Here is an 18,660-nt window from a genome sequence, read left to right on the forward strand (position 1 = left end):
AGTTTTGTAAGCTACAAGATCTGGCAGGGCAGAAAAATCAGTTCAAGAAGGACAGGGAATTGCTTGAAAGAGTCCAGTGCAGAGCCACAGAGATGATGGAGTGGAACACCTCCCTTATGAGGAGAGGCTGAGGGAGCTGGGTCTCTTTAGCTTGGAGGAGAGGAGACTGAGGGGTGACCTCATCAGTGTTTACAAATATGTAAAGGGTGGGTGTCAGGATGATGGAGCTGGGCTTTTTTCAGTGATATCCAGTGATAGGACAAGGGGCAATGGGTGTAAACTGGAGCATAGGAGGTTCCACGTTAACATCAGGAAGAAATTCTTTACTGTAAGAGTGACAGAGCACTGGAGCAGGTTGCCCAGGGGGGTTGTGGAGTCTCCTACGTTGGAGATATTCAAGGCCTGCCTGGACAAGTTCCTGTGTGATGTACTCTAGGTTACCCTGCTCTTGCAGGGGGGTTGGACTAGGTGATCTTTGAGGTCCCTTCCAACCCTCGGGATGCTGTGATTCTGTGCTAACACCTACACAGCAAAAGTCTATTAAACGGAAATACCAATTGGCATTAAGAAAACTGAATACTGAACAAAATCTCGTATTTTAAAACGCTTTCAATGACTATACAGTATCTCTAGGAAAACTTGGAAACTGAATTCCTCTACCTAATTGTGACATCCTACCTCTGGTGCAATCCAAATCATAACTCCTGTAGTCTTCACTGAACCATGTAACATTCAGAAAATGCACAGAAGAGACTGCAGCAGAGGCCTTATGTGACAACTGTAAAACTTTCAGGGACAGGAGAACAATCTTGGCCTCGTCAGTGCTATCTTTTCCTTCAAAACTGCCAATAATTATTAGAAATTAGTGTCGAGTCACCTAGGGCTGTCAGACAGATTGGTATCCCATAAGAGTACAGGAAAAGGTGGCCTTGAGACGAAAGTGACTTCAGATTTGGAGCTAACAAGTGATGACCTATTGAAGGAAGAAGGATCGATAACCAAGTACAAATCCCTGTTGTACTCAGCAGTCTTGAATATGCAACCATTCAATCCTCATTTTTGAGGGTTGTTTTTTTTTATAAGTCAACTTTTCCAACCCCGGCTGCTATTTCTGGCTGCATAACTTTGCATTCTGTATTACACATGTATAAAGAACAGGATTACTGTGTACAAGGATATTTTTTCCTCAAGCAATTTGTAAAGGAGTGGGTGTTCACATATGTGTAAGGCATATGTGTGAGCATTCATCCATATTAACATTTTTGGTTAGTCAGTGGCTAAGTAATCAAAAGACAGGTTGAGACACAACAAGGAAATCTGTCCCATCTGCAAAATTAAATCAATCATGTGCTGTCAACAGAGATTAGCTCACAAAGACCTTGAGTCTTACAACATGTTATTGCCTTAAAGGCCATGCTGTTAAAGAAAATGCTATAAATTAATCCATTTCCCACCACAGTGTTACATACCTAATTCAAATGTTTAACAGAGAAACAAAAAAAACAACTGTCAAAAAAATGTTAGCATCCAGGTCTGTAACTCAATGACCACTGCTAAAACAAAGGTGGCTGGAGCCTTTCTGGAACCAGCCTTGCGTGTGTCAGGGGTACTATCTGCTTCTTTTCCTGCCAGCTCAGGTTTTTGTGTCCAAGCATTGTATTGCAGTTGACACCATTTCTTTTCCCTGACAAGCAGAGAATAGAAATCTTTTGAGTTTTGCTTCTCTGCCTGCTCAGGGGGTCTGAGAAAGCAGGGAGAACAGATGGGCAAAGTAGCATGTGCGAAAGTATCTCTGAACCCAGCAAGTCACTCAGCACAAGAGCTAGAAGGGATGCTTCAGCTGTCACGTTCTCTAACGTACCAAATAACATTTTTGGTGTGGTTTTGTGGTTGTGTTTGGTTTTTGTGTATTTCTTTTAACCGCAAGCATTTAATGTATTAAGCTTATAATATTATTAAGCTTAGAATATCTTTGAAAATTTTGACTTTGACAGCATTCTGTTAGCTCAAGAAAACAAAGGGCTCTGTCCACTGGGTCACAATTTATGACCTTCTGGAAAAGGGCTTGGATTATGGTGTGGTTCCAGAGCTGCCCAATTCCTCTAGTAGAAACCACTACAATTCGTGTTGTGAGGGTACAACCAAGCTCTGTTCCTACCATGGCACTTTATTTCCTGACTCTGAGTGGCTCCTCATGAAAAACGATTTACATCCTAGCAGCACTTAACACCCACGGACCCTGACAGATTTAGCAAGAGGTACAGTGATTCAGTACACAGAGGATGAATTAAAAATAGTGACGTTGTAGCTAAATTGCCACCACTCTATCTCTGAACACTGACAACCTCAAAGCAGCCACTTGTGATACTTGAAGACTCGGTGCACAACTGCAATTGTATGTGCACAAACAAAGGTCATGAAGCATTCCTGGACATGAATGCAACAAGGCCAGGAAAAAGACAAGCTGGCCAAAAGGCTGGTTGTGCAGATCCTTCCCAAAAAAAACAGTATTTCCTATTCTGTGCGTTAAAGCTTTACAAAGAAATGAGTCAAAAAAGACAAGGAGAGAGAGGCATAGAGTAAGCTCAGTGCTTCAGTGTGCCCCAAGATATCATATTATGGATACAGAAGAGCTCAAATACATAAAAAGACTGATTCTGCTTCCCCTATGTACAATCGGTACGTTTGTTCTGGGATAAAACAAACATCCATAATCAATACTGAAGGAATACTGGACTGTGCCTTATACACTGATCAAGAAATAATTCATCCCTGTGCTAAGCTTACCCTTGTAAGTCTGCTAAGGTCAGTGTCACTTTTGGTTTTCAGCTGCTGGAAGTGCTGGCTGAGTTAAAACTGCCTAGAGCAAGCTTTAAACTTACATACCTAACTTCTTTGACACAAAGTCTGCATCTTACTTTATCTGAGTTTGCAATCCCCTATAATGCAAGGCACATTCTTGCCCCATATTCCTTATTCCCTGCCCTTACTTCCCTTTTTTGGCTGAAATGAATCTTCCATATGTAGCAGAACAAGGCTTGATTACAGAGAACATATTAGTACCTCTCGGTTGACATTCACCATCATATGTTCTTCTTACGAAATAATCCAAATTAAATTTAAATACTGGTAAATTGGGTTATTTTTTGTTGGGGTTGAGGTTTTTTTGGTTGCTTGGTGGGTTTTTTTCTCAGGAAAAGGTTTCTGTATGTCTATCTCCCCACTGTGAGCAAAAAAAAATATGAGTAATCTTTTCTTCAACTTAACATGCAAGCAGTAACCTCCTTATGAAATATCCTGCATCACCACTATGAGCTGGGCTACAGTTTAAGACCTAAAAGCCATGCAATCTGAATGCAGGTTTTTGCTTTGGTTATACTCTTAGCAAGTATCCCAAAGGCAGTAGCCCCTCTCTGTCTGCCCTGTACCCTCAGAGTAGCTCAGGGCCTTTGTTTCAGTGAGAGTTTGTGGACTTTCAGTTTCCTTCAGTGCTTAAGCCAATTCTAAAGCAGTTCTTAACCTCTGAAGTCACTTAACTGCTTTTTTAACACGTAAGCATGTTTTTTTATTTCCAAATCTGACAGTATTACCACTCAACTTTACTTAGAAATTCAGTGTTAGAAACTGGAACAGCTTGGGTGCCACAGGGGATTTTAATGACCAGGTAACCCCATCAGGAATGCAGAGGCCATGCGACCTGCCAGGCTTTGCAGCACTCCGCAAGACTAGAAGCAAGAGCTTTCAGAAATCAGTGTAATTTTCCAAACTGAATCAGTTTGGATCAATTATCCCACAGGAAAATATGACTCTTCCTTTATTGTATCAGTACTACCAAATGTTTCACCTCTGAAAAATGTTCTTTAAACATAAAATAGTTAGTGTCCTAAAGGGCAAGGGGGAAAATATTTATGCTTTGACTAGCACAAACCTGATCCAAACACTTCTGTGTTGCTGTTTCAGTTAAATCAGTCACCTTTTCTCGGTTGGCTGTTTCAAGCAACAGTGCAAGTTGCGAAGCCTCTATCCTTACAAATATTAAACAAGGACCTGTGCTGTACAAGACGAGCATAGAGCCACTCTATCAAGAAGCGAGCCTATTATGAAAAGAAACTGAACAGATGCATGACATCTTGTAGAAGTCCGATTAAAAACAGAAACATGAAGGTTAAACCTCTCAGCAACATCAGGTTGTTCAACAAAAGACGAAGCTGGTATGGAAAGATGAACCTTTGCTCCACAGTCTCGCCTTCAGAGCTAAAAATAATAGTGAGTCATGCCAGTAGCAGTGTTGCTATTTAGCTTTACAAATTCAGGTCATTAGGCTTATATGTACAGAATCATTTCCATCATACCACAGATGATGAAATGATAGTAAGGACATGAGCACCAACCAGACCTAGGTTTCAAAACTCAATAGGATTGTTCAGGAATATATCAAATTAATACAGTCAAGTTCAATAAGAGAGTCAAGACTAAAATTAACATTACAAGTAGGAAGAGAAGGGAAGTTATACATAAACCTCCCAATAGTCCATCTCTCGATCCCTTTTATCCCCATGGAGTACATCCCTGTCTTTTCTTTTTCTTCCTGTCTTTTTCTGGCTATTTCAGGTCAATGCAAATGGCTGTAAAGCATTTGTGAAGAATTTTCTTGAAAACTAGCTGATCTAGACAGATAGAGCAGATGACCTGTAGAAGGCTGCACAGGAGCCAAATTACAAAAGAAACATATTAAACATTATCAAAGTGAATGGAGAATCTCCCAGAGAAAGCACCAGTCCACCTATTTTCTTCTATGTTAAGTACTTCTGAAAATAGGTCAGAGGGCTGTCAGGGCTCTGAGCAAGAATGAAGCAAGAATGAGCGGTCTTCACATGCTGAAAGGAGAGGCTGTATATGCAACCAGAAGAACTGGCATCATCTTGTGCTCTAGAAAGGTGAGATTTCCTTCATCCCTATATGTAAACTGAGGTGAGGCACTGCTTTAGAAATGATTCGTAAGACCAAATCTCTTCATCTCATAAAACCTCCACTCACCACTATCTCCTTCATTCCCAAGGTCACGTGTAGGAGATAAAACAGAGGATCCACATTTGCTCTTGTAGGAAATTTGGCAGTGCTGCTGGCAATCAGAGCCCCCACAGCCTTGGAGCAAGAAAGCAAATTCACAGCAGAAATGGAAAGCTGATGAATAGGAAAATCCCTACATCATATTTCCAAAGACATTTGGATCAGGGAAAAAATAGCAAATGGTATTTCCAAGCTAATAAATAGCAGCATTGTGTTAACATTCACAGTAAGCTGCCAGTCTCATTGGCTCCTGAAATGCTGCTGCAGCTCCTTGTATTGCCTTGGCTTTGTACTTCAGAGGAGATTTTTTGATAACAGAATTATTTCACTGAAAAGACAGAAAAAAAATCAGCATATGGAAAATAGGTTTTTCTAACAATATATGTATAGATGCATTATCAAAGGACTTTTTCCTCTCTATCAAAACAACCAAAGAATTAAACTAAGATTAAGTATGGCAAAAAGTGACCACAAACAGCAAATGGTAAGATGACTGAACAATTGCAACTGGGAGCTGTTACACTGCTTCCTTGGGGGAAAAAAAGCCCAACCAAACAATTTGGAATACTGATCAGATTTATAACTATTTCCTGTGAAAATCTGCATTTTTAAACCACAGCTTTAAAGAGGCCAGAAGGGCAAATGTAATGAATCACTTACCTGGGATAGTAATGCAAAATCCCTTTAGCTGACATAATCCTGAGCTACTTTAAATGAGTGCTCCCTTGCATTTTTTATATTCTAATAATGCTAGCATTCTAAAAAACTGTTTTAAATGCTGTTTTTTTCAGTCTGCTTTATCAAGTTATATCCCTGTAAAGTTGGCCTGGCTGAAATACTCGTGTTATGATCAAGTTAATTAGAATGGCATAGACCTCCTTGCTCTAAGTACAAGGTTTCTCAGACAGTCTGCTGGAAGAACCAAGAAAACTCTACCACACGCAGAACCCAGAGTTAAAAAATGCACCCATCAGCAACACCCAGGAAACACAGCTCCTTATTACATCAAGGCCACTGCAAAAAGGCATCTTTCATCTTGGTTTTGACAAAATTTCTCTCCCCACAGTGAATGCAATTTATCTGACGGATTTCTTTGAAATGAGGAACGAAGTCCTTCTCTGTAATGTTACTGCATATGAAATAAAAATGAAATGGAATCTAAATATACCCAACACTGTTCTGCTCTGCATCCCTCGCATGAATCCAATATCATTCTTGCACCCAAAGAGAAGCATTAAAGGCAACACTCATCCATTTTTCAGTGTGAAAAGCAACCTTGCAAATGTTAAGAGCAAGTGTAAGAACCTTGAAATGACTGTCAATGAGAGTAGTATATTTTTTGCAGTTTCATAGCTAGGGTTTTTTCTTAGTATCTTACTCTTATCCCACATACATGCACACCTCTATTTATCTCTTTATCTATCTCCATGTAAGATTAGTAAGGGCATGCTTAAGTGCATTAGCGCATGGGTGCATACAAAGACAGTTATGTCTTTTATCCCTCCTTTATAACCAGCTAGTCCATGTGCCATGTCCTGCAATTTCTTCCACAGCACCTCTTACAGCAGCTGTACAGTGATGTGTCCCATCATGACCCAATTTCAAAGAGATCATAAGTCAGATGGAGTTGGGCTTCATATACACACATTTTGCAATCATTTGTATATTTTGTTTGGTGAGGATTTTTACTGGGATATGCCCTTTGGACTATAATATCCTAGACTCTACAAACTAGACTAGTCTTGACAAAATCAACCCTAGACTGTACCTTTCTTGCACTAAGACAGACACAGTGGATAAGGGCAACAGTGAGAAATGACACACAGGCTATTGGCGGTGAATGGCTCTGCTAGATTTGCAAGATGGATTCTTCTGTCTGGACAACCATTTCTGAGTGCCATTCTTCAAAAAGAGAAAAGCTGCAACAACCACCCCACTCTCTGAGACGTGAATCATATACCAGAGAGAGAGGAAGAGTTTTAGAATGTGGGAGAGGTATCTGAATGCTGTCAAAGGACCAGACTGCAGCAGCATAATTTGCACAGGGGCACAAATAAAAGAGAGTTGCAATCATAATAAGGTGTGGAAATTAAGGATTTTGTGGCTTCTGATAATTCTACACCACTGAAGCTTCTAGACATAGAGCTTATTCATTCTGTTTCTTGCTTGCTGCTGTGACTGAAGGGCTTGTGAGGAGCAAAAAGAGAGGTGGAACACCTGATGACTGCAGCTGGGTTGTGCTGTCACAACCATGTCGTACACTCCAGCTCACCCATATAACTATATGTAGTATTAACCTGCAGTTACATCTAATGAAAAGAAAAGTTGCACCCTCCATATTTCCCTGTCCTCACAGAAGAACCTCAGGTCTCTGCAAAGAGAGCAAAAAAGGAATGCAAAAAGAGGGCAATGTGCTTGGACAAGTCAGCAATGGGAAGAACTGCCATGGAAGAACTGCCATAATTTCCCTCAATCTAAGGAAGGATAGCGCAGGAGTTGGGTTGCAGTCTCAGCAGTGTGGTGCTCCCCCAGAATGGCTGTCACTGTACTTTCTGGGGGTCATGATCCCCCTTCAGAGGAGAGAAGGGTGTTCTGCATTTTACAAGCTCAAGACAAATGCCTGTGTATTCACATTTTCACTCATGGCTCATGATAACGCCATTTTATCCTAATTCTGTCAAGATTATTGCAATGCTGGTAATTGCAATCAAGTTATTTTATAAGTCCAATTTACAGGAGACCAAATTATTTATTATTTATTTTCAGTTCTAAGTGGATCATTTGTGTTTTCTCTGAGTAATATGATGTGTACAAAATGTCCCTAAAAATGTCAACGAAGTGGAGAGACACAGAAAGAATGACTCTGTCTCATAAGTACCCGCAGCTTTCAGAATACAAATCATTATTACACAAACACAAGAATAGCATGGTAGGCTTGCACACAGTATTAGAAATAAATAAAAACCATACTGTATGCCATGAAGTTCTTACAGCTATAAGATTTACGCAGGCAAGTAGTCCTGTTGACTTCAAACCCCACACAATTGTAATCCTCCTCTTGATAATTCATCTCTTTACATTGTTCTATACCTCTCAAATTTCCATTTTAGTCTAAACAAGCAACTCCTCCCCACACACTCTCTTAATACTCCCCACCTCTCCCTGTGCCACTCCAGATTCCTGAACAATACAATCTTTCTGGATACCCACTATCAGCACCCATTTTACTGGAAATGGGAAAGCAGGCACTGGAGGTAACAGGTCTAAGTAGCTGCTTCTAAAATCCCAGTTAAAACTGTTTATTTGCGAACACAATGGAAGCTTTAAGCTAGTGACTGGCTTTTGTATGTTTCTAATCTATTACCATGGGGCTATTCAGTATATACAACTTCACTCAGTCTACAGAAGTAAAATACAAATTCACGTGAGTGCAATTTAGTGTGGCAATAACACACTGTTTACATCATGATCAAGTACAAAGAGCTGGGCTAATACCCCCAAGGAGAACAGATTGCCTAAATAAGCATCTTTCATAAGAGGGCTCTGAGAGTTATTCCCGATTGTTTCCAGTTGTGACTTTGGAAAATACTTGCAAACCCTTCCAAACAGCAAGGCAAAGCTGACCTTTTTTGTAGCTGCTGGTGAGATGACTGATCTCGTGTTAAATACAAACTTAGCTGTGACCTTAACTAAACCAGAAAGTGTCAGTTCCACCATGAAGACTCACGACAGCTCCTTCCATGTGGGTTCAACGTAGGAACATAGGGCAGTTACCGCTAAACCTGAGCTCCCAGACTATTAACTAATAGCTCGTTTTTCAGAGACACCATGCTAGGCTGGAGCAGTCAGGATGCTTCCCTCCTTGACCCAAGGAAATAGTAGGGAGCAGGAGTCAGGATGGCCAAAGACACAGCACTGGTGGATCTGCACTAACAGGCAGCACGGTGGATGAAGTAACACTTTGCAATCCCACACTAGGGATATAAATCCTCAGGGAGCCCCATGTTACAGCAAAGAAGATTCAAATTAGACTTCAGAAAAGCCTTTTTAGTGGTAAAGAGAGTGAAACACTGGGATAGATAAGGAGATTGTGGAGTTTATAACATAAAGTCTTGCATGACAACTGTTCTGGACAGGAGGAAGATTTGTGGGAGCTTATGAGACCTTTTCCAGTCCTATTTCTGTACTGCTTCTCTCAAGTCTATTGTCCCACCTCCAGAAAGATGGAAATGATTTTTTTTATTCCATACCTTTTTTATTGTATGCATTCTATGGTGCTAAAGAGAAAAGTGAGAACAGGACACCACATTTATAAGGCTTTCCCTCATGAGCATCTTCTCCTCCCTCCCAGCACATATGAGAGCTTCTCTCTTGAATTTGTATGGTGCTCTTCAGCCTCCTGCCAGATAAACAAACATATGTGCTGCTGTCTTCCTGCAGTACCAGAAAGAAGATCTGAAGGCTCTGCATTTTCAAAGACAACCTCTTCTTTCTAGTGTATACTCTAGGTCTCCAGAATGGGAGTCCAGTGATATAACGATCCCCCTGATTTATGTGTGTGCTGTATCACGCTTTTTCTTCAGCAGTGTACAAGAAAGTTTATCATTAGAACACTATCTCATTATATCCTTGATAACCCAGCTTCTACATAATCTAACCCTTGGTAACCTCACCTATTTCCTTCTTCAGTCTATTGTAAAGCCCCACCTCCTCTTTTCAGTTTACAAGCAAACTTCCCCCCCCCCCCCCCCAGATTCTATCAATTTTTATTAAGTGCAGAATTAGTCTTTACACAGAAACTCTGCTGCACCCTTAGCCTTAGTATGCTTCTCAGCCCTGAATTTTGCATTGCTTCACCACCTGCATTAAGCAAATGAAACAGCTAGGAACCAGTCACTATTCCTATTCATCCTTTTATGTCCTTTACATTACACCTTATATTTTTACAAGCAACCAGCTGTTGAACTCATTCTTTTACACCCACTGATGTCTGAACTGCAGTGGGCGCTATAAAGCAGTGGCACTCACACCACAGCCTGCACAGAGCTACCTGGTCATGCAATGCTCTTCTCCTCTCTAACTGCTCAAGTATGTCAGAATTAATTAAAAATCACAGTCAGTATTTTGCTAATGTTGCTAAGTTTCATGTAAACTGTGATCAGGAACCGCATGACTGAGCAAGGCAGAAATATCATTCCTATTGATATGTGCTTTGTACGATGAGAAACTGCATGATAGCATTTTGAGGGCTTGACCCTAACATAACATTTTCTTATCTTTTTTATTATTCAGAAGATGATGTTCCAATGTCTGGAAAAATGCTGTGTGCTGTCTCAGACATAAAGGAGTCAGGCAAATAAACCACACTGGAAAAAACTCCCTCTGTGATTTGCTTAAGAAGCAATTTATGTGAATAGGAAATCTGCTGCTCATTTAATTTTGAAGACAGTCACAGCCAAAAAAATCTTATTATAAAGGCCGTAGCATACAAATATGGATTAGGAATTTCCCTAAATTCTATTTACAGAAGAAAGTGCTGGACAAAGATGCAGAGGATCTCTTCCCTGTCTATGGCAACATCTATTTCTTACGTGAAATATGGCTTCAAGCCATTTAATCTTTCTTTCATCATTTCCCCATCTATGGAGGGACATAATAAAATTTATTTTCCTTTATAAAGTTCTTTAAACTCTATGGATGAGAAGGGCTTATGGAAAAAGTCACTTTTTATCACTATTGTTTCTATTAACACAAGCAAGAATATTTGTCACATTATGGGTTTAGTAAGATCTACTTATCAACAGTCAGCAGTGATGACAGCAGAGAAGTCCCATATACTACTTACTAAAGGTGGTCATACTGACAAAAACAAATACAGAATACTGTACAGAAATGCTGAATACAGAAATATTCCTGGTAAATTCTGGAACTTCCCTACAGAGCAAAAACTTTGTATAATCCCGTAATAACAAACCGAACCCAGGATGGACACAAACCAGTTTAAAAGTTGATACGAAGCTGGGGTCACCCATCACAAGCATGAAAACACATCCAACACATTTTCCCTGCAGGAGCTCAGTGAGCACAGATGGCACCAACAACTACTTCCAGTGCTTTTAGTGCATGGCAAAACAAACACCTCAATTTGGATAAATCCCATCAGCAGCCCAGCTGTTCAGGAAACGCTATCGGGAGCCCCCTCTGAAAAACAGGCAGCCAAACAGTCAACAGAAGCAACGGGGTAGGAGAGTCAGAAGCTAAGTGTGGACATGAAAAACTGCTGCTATAAACCGCTCCACAGTGAAACCTAGTAGATGTACATACAGTCTGTAATTGGTTTCAGAACACCTTCCTTGTGCCATGTCAAAGAAAGTAGCTGAGAAGACATGAAACTAAGTGAGAAGATGTTGGTGTCACAGTTAAATTGCTGAATTTGGTATGACGTGTGTACCTTCAGTCCACTTAATATGTTAGCAAAGCAAATTTTTACACTTATGGAATCAAATTGTACACACTATATCACTTACATCCCTCCAGCTCATTTTCTGGCTATGTTTTGTTCGCACTAAGTGTAGCCCAGTTTATTCACATCTTCACTGGCATATAGCAAATATGAATTCAGCCGCACTTTGTTGTCCTTTTCACACCTAAAACCTCATTGAAGCACAAGCACAAGTACAAGGTTTTCTACTTCAGTAATGTGTATTTTGTTTTTAAAATAATTACTCTCAGAGGTAGACAATATTTGGAAAAGAACTGAAATACATAAAGGAAAATGTAGAAAAAATCCTTCAGAATCTGTAAAAGTCAAGAGAGAGAACATCTTCCTAATTCTCGTAAGGATACTTAATTATTAATCCACACAAAAACAGCAACAAAAATCACAAATGTTAGAGGACCTTCTGCTTTGGTGAACTTGGTTAAAATCCCTGTTTCTCACTCCTGTAATATTTTCTCTGGGAGGTTCTCAAACTACTTCATAACATGTCCATGAAATGCATCGCTTGTCTACTTTACAGATGAGGAAATCAAGCAAAGCATAATTAATTCATTCTTCTAAAGTTGTAATCATCCCTAATACAGAGATCAAAGATACTCTGGGAGTAAGGGAGCAAAATTACTTTGGGTAATTCTGGGAGTAAGGGAGCAAAGCAGAGAAGTTAACTTCAGTCTCTGAATCCCATGGCAAATCAGGGATAAGCCTCCCACTTGCAAGGTACTAATTTGAGGTTAATCTATCAAAGATGCCCACCTCTCACAAGACTGCAGGCAGTGGATGTGCCACTAAGATAAATGAGCTGCCACCCTGTGATGCTGCTGGCCTTGCCACTTGTAATCAGAATGGCTACAAAATGGTGCGTAACTGCTAAGATAAGCCTGCAGAGAAAGGAACAGAGGTTGTATGAGGCAGACCTGGGATAGAGAATAAGATCCTGTCACAGTGGGAAAAAATCTGTTCCTTCAGAAATACTGAGCTTCTCCAAGGAGCTGGAGGTTAAAAGCAGTTCTGCAAAATAACTGATGATTTCATCAAATGTACAGAGAACTCAAGGCTGAAATGTCTATTTGGCTTGACAAGTAAAGCAGACGTACTGAGAGGGAGTGAGTAAAATACATTAACTAAAGACTTAGTCAGGAGGTATAAGAAAACATCCTGATTTTTCAGAAAACCTTCATAATCTCAGAAGTGCATGAAAGGCAGTTATGGGGAATCTTTGTCTGGCTTCTTGCACCAAAACCAACTGCAGGCTGACAAAAAGGAAACCTTTTGGTGCTCCTGCATCATCAGCACACACGAAAAATTGTACTACCCCAAAGAAACAAGTCCACCATCCTCAGAAACCCGATGGATATGTTTTTGGTAGCCACTATAGCCAAATGCATGAGATAGATATTATAACCAAGGCATAACAAGGACTTAAATCCAATGCAATAAAATCACAGAGCAGTAAAACATCATCTTTGGTCTCCTTTTTTCAACCCACCACTGTTCCACAGGGTATCACTAACATTGAATGTAATATTTGTTGGCTTTGCAACATGACAGATTTCTTTACTGTCATGCATGACACACAGTAATTCCTATCTTAAAAGCACCCACAGACATGCAGACGTGTTGTCTGCAGGACATGCAACCAGGGGATCCCAGCAAATAGACTGCAATGCCAAAAGAAAAGCAGTAAAATGGGATGGGAACAACTGGGCAGGCAGCAGCCCTGCAGGAACAAGCTCTGCAGGAGCCAGAATGGGAGCTACAGGGAATCAGAAGCCGAATAGAAACCAACAGCATCATATAATGACAGGAAACACACCTGGGATGTCTGAACAGGAGCAAGAGCTCTAAGACATGGACAGCTATCCTTCAGCTCTGCTCTGCACTGGTGAAGCTGCTGGGCAGTATATTCCGTAAGGACATGGCTCCATGGGAGCAAGCTCATGGTCTGAATGACCAGAAATCTAGAAAGTATGATGTAGACTTAGGAAAAGTTTGGAGGAACTGGAGCCATCCCATCTTTAGAGGAAATGGAGTCAGCATTTCTACAGCAGAAGACCAAAGAGAAGGAACAGAACACCAAAGACAGCCAGAAAACAGCAGCTCTGCTGAGCACCTGCTGTGAACAAGATGCAAAATAGCAGGTTTGTACAGCAGCAAGGATGTTTCAGGTTAGACCTTGAGGAAAACTTTTCCGTGTATAGGTTGATGAAGCACTGACAGAGGGTGCTTAAAGATGTGGAAACATTTAAAGGTGATTAAACAAACGCCTTGCAAGTAGACCACAACTACATGTGACCCTGCTTGAGGCCAGGAATCAAGATGAGGTGACAGTCCATAGCCCCGTCCAAGCCTACAGCAATGTGTGTTGCAGCTCTGAGCCTCTCCACAGAAACATGCAGAAGAACAGAGCTCACCCAACTGACCTAGGACAAAAAAGCACACCTGGGAGATGTCCAGATACAATGACAACATTCTGAGGCCACATAAGGAACCTCAAATCCAGAAGCTTACTGAACTGTTTTTCTTCTTTCCCCTTTAGGTTTCTCCAGTCCCCCACAACTTCAATACAGTTCTTAGAGCTACTATCTCCAAACTACATGTTTAACAGTAAACCCTGCACAGTGCCTTGAAACTCCAAAATAACTCGTCATCAGCTCCATTGCTGACTCTGGAGAGACCTTATCACTCTCTACAACTACATGACAGGAGGATGAAGCCAAACAGTGGCTGGTCTCTTCTCCCAAGAAACAAGTGATAGGACAAGAGGAAATGGCCTCAAGCTGTGCCAGGGGAGGTTTAGACTGGATATTAGGAAAAAATTCTTCACCAAAAGGGTTGTCAATCATAGGAACAGGCTTCCCAGGGCAGTGGTGGACTCACCATCCCTGGAGGTACTTTTGCAGTTGTGGCACTTAGGGACATGGCTTAGTGGTGAACTTGGTAGTGCTGGGTTAATGGTTGGACTCGATGACCTTAAAGGACTTTTCCAGCCTAAACAATTCTGTGTTTAGAAAACAAAGATGGTGAGATGAAAACCACAAGCTGAAGTATGAGAGATTTACTTTATCCTCAGTATCATCAGAGTTAAATACATCAGTGAGGCATGAGGTATATTGATAGCTGAAAGGTTTGTTCATTTGAGTTCACTTCTACAGCAAATTTTCTGCTAGATTCACTTTTGAGAAAGTCAGAATGTAATAAACAGAGTTACTCTCTATAGGGTTATTGACAAGAAAAAAAGAGCTATAAGTAGTATTGATTTGGGGTGAAATGGTAGAACGTGACAATCAATAGAGCTTAGTCATATATAAAACAGGAGTCACACAAGTCATGACAGGATTATTACAGGATCCAAATCCTGGTATCAGCTAAGGAAGGGAGCAAGCCACAAATGGGATCCAAAGCATAAGCTGTGGATTGCTTTATAGAAAAAAATTACCCTAAACTATTCATTTTCACTTTTTAATATGTGAGATAGTTTTTATTTCAGCGTTTTGTCACTGCTGTTTTTCAAAAGCTTTTGAAACAAATTCTTTCCACCTCTATAGTATTTTCATTAAATGTCATCAAAGCTCTTTTCAAATCTCAGAGAGAAGTATGATTATCCTTATTTAACAGATAATGAGAAGACAGAGAAAGAGATCGGGGCTACGTTTTCCAAAGCAGTCAGTAATGCCTGGATCTGTCTGCATACGCAAATCCATAAAACGAGAGCCCTACAGAAACCAAATTTGCAAAGGTCCTGAGAAACCACAACTTTGTTTGATGTCAATGACTGCTACAAGTTCTCAGACTCTGGGTCACAGGCTGGGGATCAAGAAGCTGAGCCTTCACAGCAAGCTGTATAAGCACAGTGAGCTTGCTCACAGATACAACAGAGCCTAAAATAGGAGGGTTCCTAATTTACAGTCCTCTGTTCTAATTACAAAGCTCGTTATTTTTGCCGCTTGATGACTCAGGGTGAAAAAAAACACCCCAATGACCCTATATTTTACTACATGAAAGATCTGTACATTTACTGGTATTTATATAGTGCCTAACTTCTGAGCACAACCACGGCTGGAAAATAATAGCAATAATAACTTCAGAACAGCAATGAATATTTTTCCCTGGTTATTTTACCCCTGCACAATCATTCAGTGCATTGCCTTTTCCTAGATTCTGGACCAAGAAAAAATGAAATAAGAATTCTTGAAAGATCCTAAAATGCCTTACAAATGCAATTGGACACAGAATTAGTTACGCTACCAAGGTGAAAGGCAGCAGTGTTGATAATGATCAACATCACACAAGAATTTATTGCAGGCTGTGATGAAAACCACTATATTCAAGGGAAGCATAAACCATATTTTGAAGAACCTCTTGCACTAATCAGCTAAATAAATGCTGACAATCAAACTGCGGGATATACACTGCCTCAGGGAGGAGGGGGCCTTGGAACAGTCTCACTTTTATGAATGGAGCCATAAGAAGGGGGTTAGAGAAGGACAGGAGCTCACACAACTCCAATTGCGAGGAAGGCACAGGACAGGCAGAATGGCATCACCACGTTGAAATGCAAGCTGGCCAGGAAACCAAGGGTAACGCAGTTGGGGGGGAAAGAAAAGCCATTGCTTTCTAAAGAGATACTGCAACAGTTTAAAAGCTTGTTTAGCTGGAATCACATTTGCAGTCACAGGGTTTCTATTGGAAAATGGCATTATTGTCTCCAGATGGGAAATTAGGACTGAATCACATCAGGAGGAGGATGGACAAGACGACCTTTTGAGGTTCTCTTCAGATGATTTTCTGTAAGTCTACGTTTCAGTGACAGAAAACACATCTGGATCAGAGCTGCTTGGGCTTAGGCATTCAAGTTAGAAATTTTTGGCATAAGTCTTTGGCATGAGAAGAAGCCCAGGCAATTTTTATATTGGACTCAGTCTGCCATTAGTGATGCGATTCAATCATAAAATGGCTTATTCCCCCAACACAGATATATAATATCATAGCAGAGTAGAAATGTGGAGCTGCTCTCATTATCACAGCTAAGTTCATTTTACAGCAAAGCAGTTTACTTTAAGACTTTTCCAGCAACCCAAGTCTAATTATGGAATCAATTTAAAGCAATTTTGTAATTAAAAGTACCTGCTGAAAATATCTCACAGGCTCAATAATTTAAAAAGATAGCATTAAAAAAAATGTAATTAAAACAAAAATGCCAAACGAGGTTGGGTCGGTCCTCCACGAGGAGAGTGCTGAAGGACGTAGCATTTTCAGACCCAAATCCCTCACTTCCCCAAATCTCTGCTCTCCCTAGCTGCGTGGGGATACGAGTCAGCTGAGAGATGGCCGTGTGGACCGCGGTGGGGAAAGCTCCTTTTTTTGGCCTTTTTCCCTTTAAATTCAAAGAAAATGGGCTGTTTCAAAATCATGCTGTACTTCCATAGAGCACTGCTCCCTAGCAGGGACCGGGGTGAGGCTCCCTCCTCCCGGGGGTCCCTACGAGGGATGGGGGGATCAGGACAGAGCAGCGCTTCGCTCTCCGCGGAGGGCACCGGGCTGGGGGAGGAAGTTTCCCGGCTCCCCCCTCCCCGGGGCTGTGAAGGCAGAGGAAGGGGAATAGCTCGTCCTGGGGCTCGGGGCCGCTCACTCACCGCCCGCCGCCGGCCCCGGGCCGATGCTCAGCGCCAGCTGCATCCAGAGCGCCGCGGCCAGCGCCCGCCGCCGCGATGCCGGGAGGGCACCGCCGCCACTCGCCTGCTTCCCATGACACATCTTCTGCCCGCCAAAGGCATCCGGTTAGCCGCCGCCTGCAACGAGAGAGCCGCTCCGCCTCGCCGGTGCCCGGGGCTCCGCGGGTCGACCCCGGACCGCCTCCCCCCCGCCCGGCCCCGCCGCTGCTACCTGCCGGGTCCCCCCTCCCAGCCAGCCCCGGAGGGCACCCCCGCGGCTGCTGCCGCCGCTGCCTCCAACGCTGCGGCTCGGGGCCGGGCGCGCACACACACACACACAACACACACATACACACATATACACACACACCGGTACAAGCAGCGCAGCTGAGCTCTACCTGCGGGGGGGGCAGCGCGGAGCCGCAGCGCGCACCTGCCCCGGCCGCCGGTCCTTGGCCGCGGGGAGCCCTGCGCTGCGGGACCGCCGGCGCCCAGCGGCAGCGCGGGCAGCCCCGCCGCCGCGCACACGCATGGCAGCCGCGGGCAGGGCTGCGGCGCCCCTCCGCGCATGGAACGGCACGGCAGGGAATGGGTGTCCCGCCGGGTGGGAAGCGGGGCGGGGGTAGGGCTCTCACTGTCCCGTTCCGAGGGGAGCCCGAGCACTTCCAAGGGCTGAGAAATGTGAAGTTCGTGCTCAAGCCCCTGGTAGTTTCTGTTTGTTTTCGCTTCAGAAATGGGGTTCGTGGTGGGAAGCACTGAGGGAGCATCTTTAAGATGCCCCTATGCTTCATCATGTGTTAGGTATGAGGTAAGGTTTTTCCGTGCAGATGCCGGTGCCGCATCAGTCACAGTTTGCAGAATGAGAAGGTGTATGACAGAACACTCGCCCATCAGCTGCCAGTGGGGAAAGGCTGTATGCCCAGGCCTGCCAGCTGAAGCAATTTGCTGTTAGGAAGCAGCACCCAGCTGGATTTAGACAATCTGTGAAATTCACTGCCACAAATCACTGAATTGGAGACACTGTGGCACAGCTGTGGTATAGCTCCATGTTTCTTGGTGCCATTCACAGTGCACTGGGTTAGGGCTATCACCCCTTCACCCACTGCACAGCTCAGGCCCGGCAGTAGCAGAGGGTGTCTTCTAGCTAAGGAGGCTGCAGAGATGACATTCGTGAAGCAGATTAAGGTGTGCAGCAGACTCCTGGGACATACTGGGGGGAAGAATACTGGGGGCAAGACAAGACCTGTTTGTGATAAAACATACCTGGGCTCCACGCAAACCTGTACCCAAACATACATGGGCTCCTACTAAGAGTATGTGGAAATAGCACATCCTGGTGCTTTGAAGTTAACAGTTGATACTGGTAATGGTATCTGTACAGCTGAAGCTGTACAAGTCTCAGCTACCTGATGAGCTAAAACTCTGAAGGCTATTCAAGAA

At 42.6% G+C, this 18,660-nt stretch overlaps 1 protein-coding gene across 1 annotated transcript in view; it reads right to left on the bottom strand.

The window, feature by feature from the left end:
• SUSD4 (sushi domain containing 4) overlaps nt 1-17,323 on the bottom strand; it is a 70,897-nt gene extending 53,574 nt beyond the window's left edge. The window contains exon 1 of the mRNA XM_034060779.1: nt 17,203-17,323. Coding sequence (XP_033916670.1) covers nt 17,203-17,323 — 121 coding nt within the window. The remainder of the gene's footprint in view (nt 1-17,202) is intronic.
• Nucleotides 17,324-18,660: the final 1,337 nt, after the last annotated feature.

This window comes from Melopsittacus undulatus, chromosome 3 (assembly GCF_012275295.1).
Source record: "Melopsittacus undulatus isolate bMelUnd1 chromosome 3, bMelUnd1.mat.Z, whole genome shotgun sequence".
NCBI lineage: Eukaryota > Metazoa > Chordata > Aves > Psittaciformes > Psittaculidae > Melopsittacus > Melopsittacus undulatus.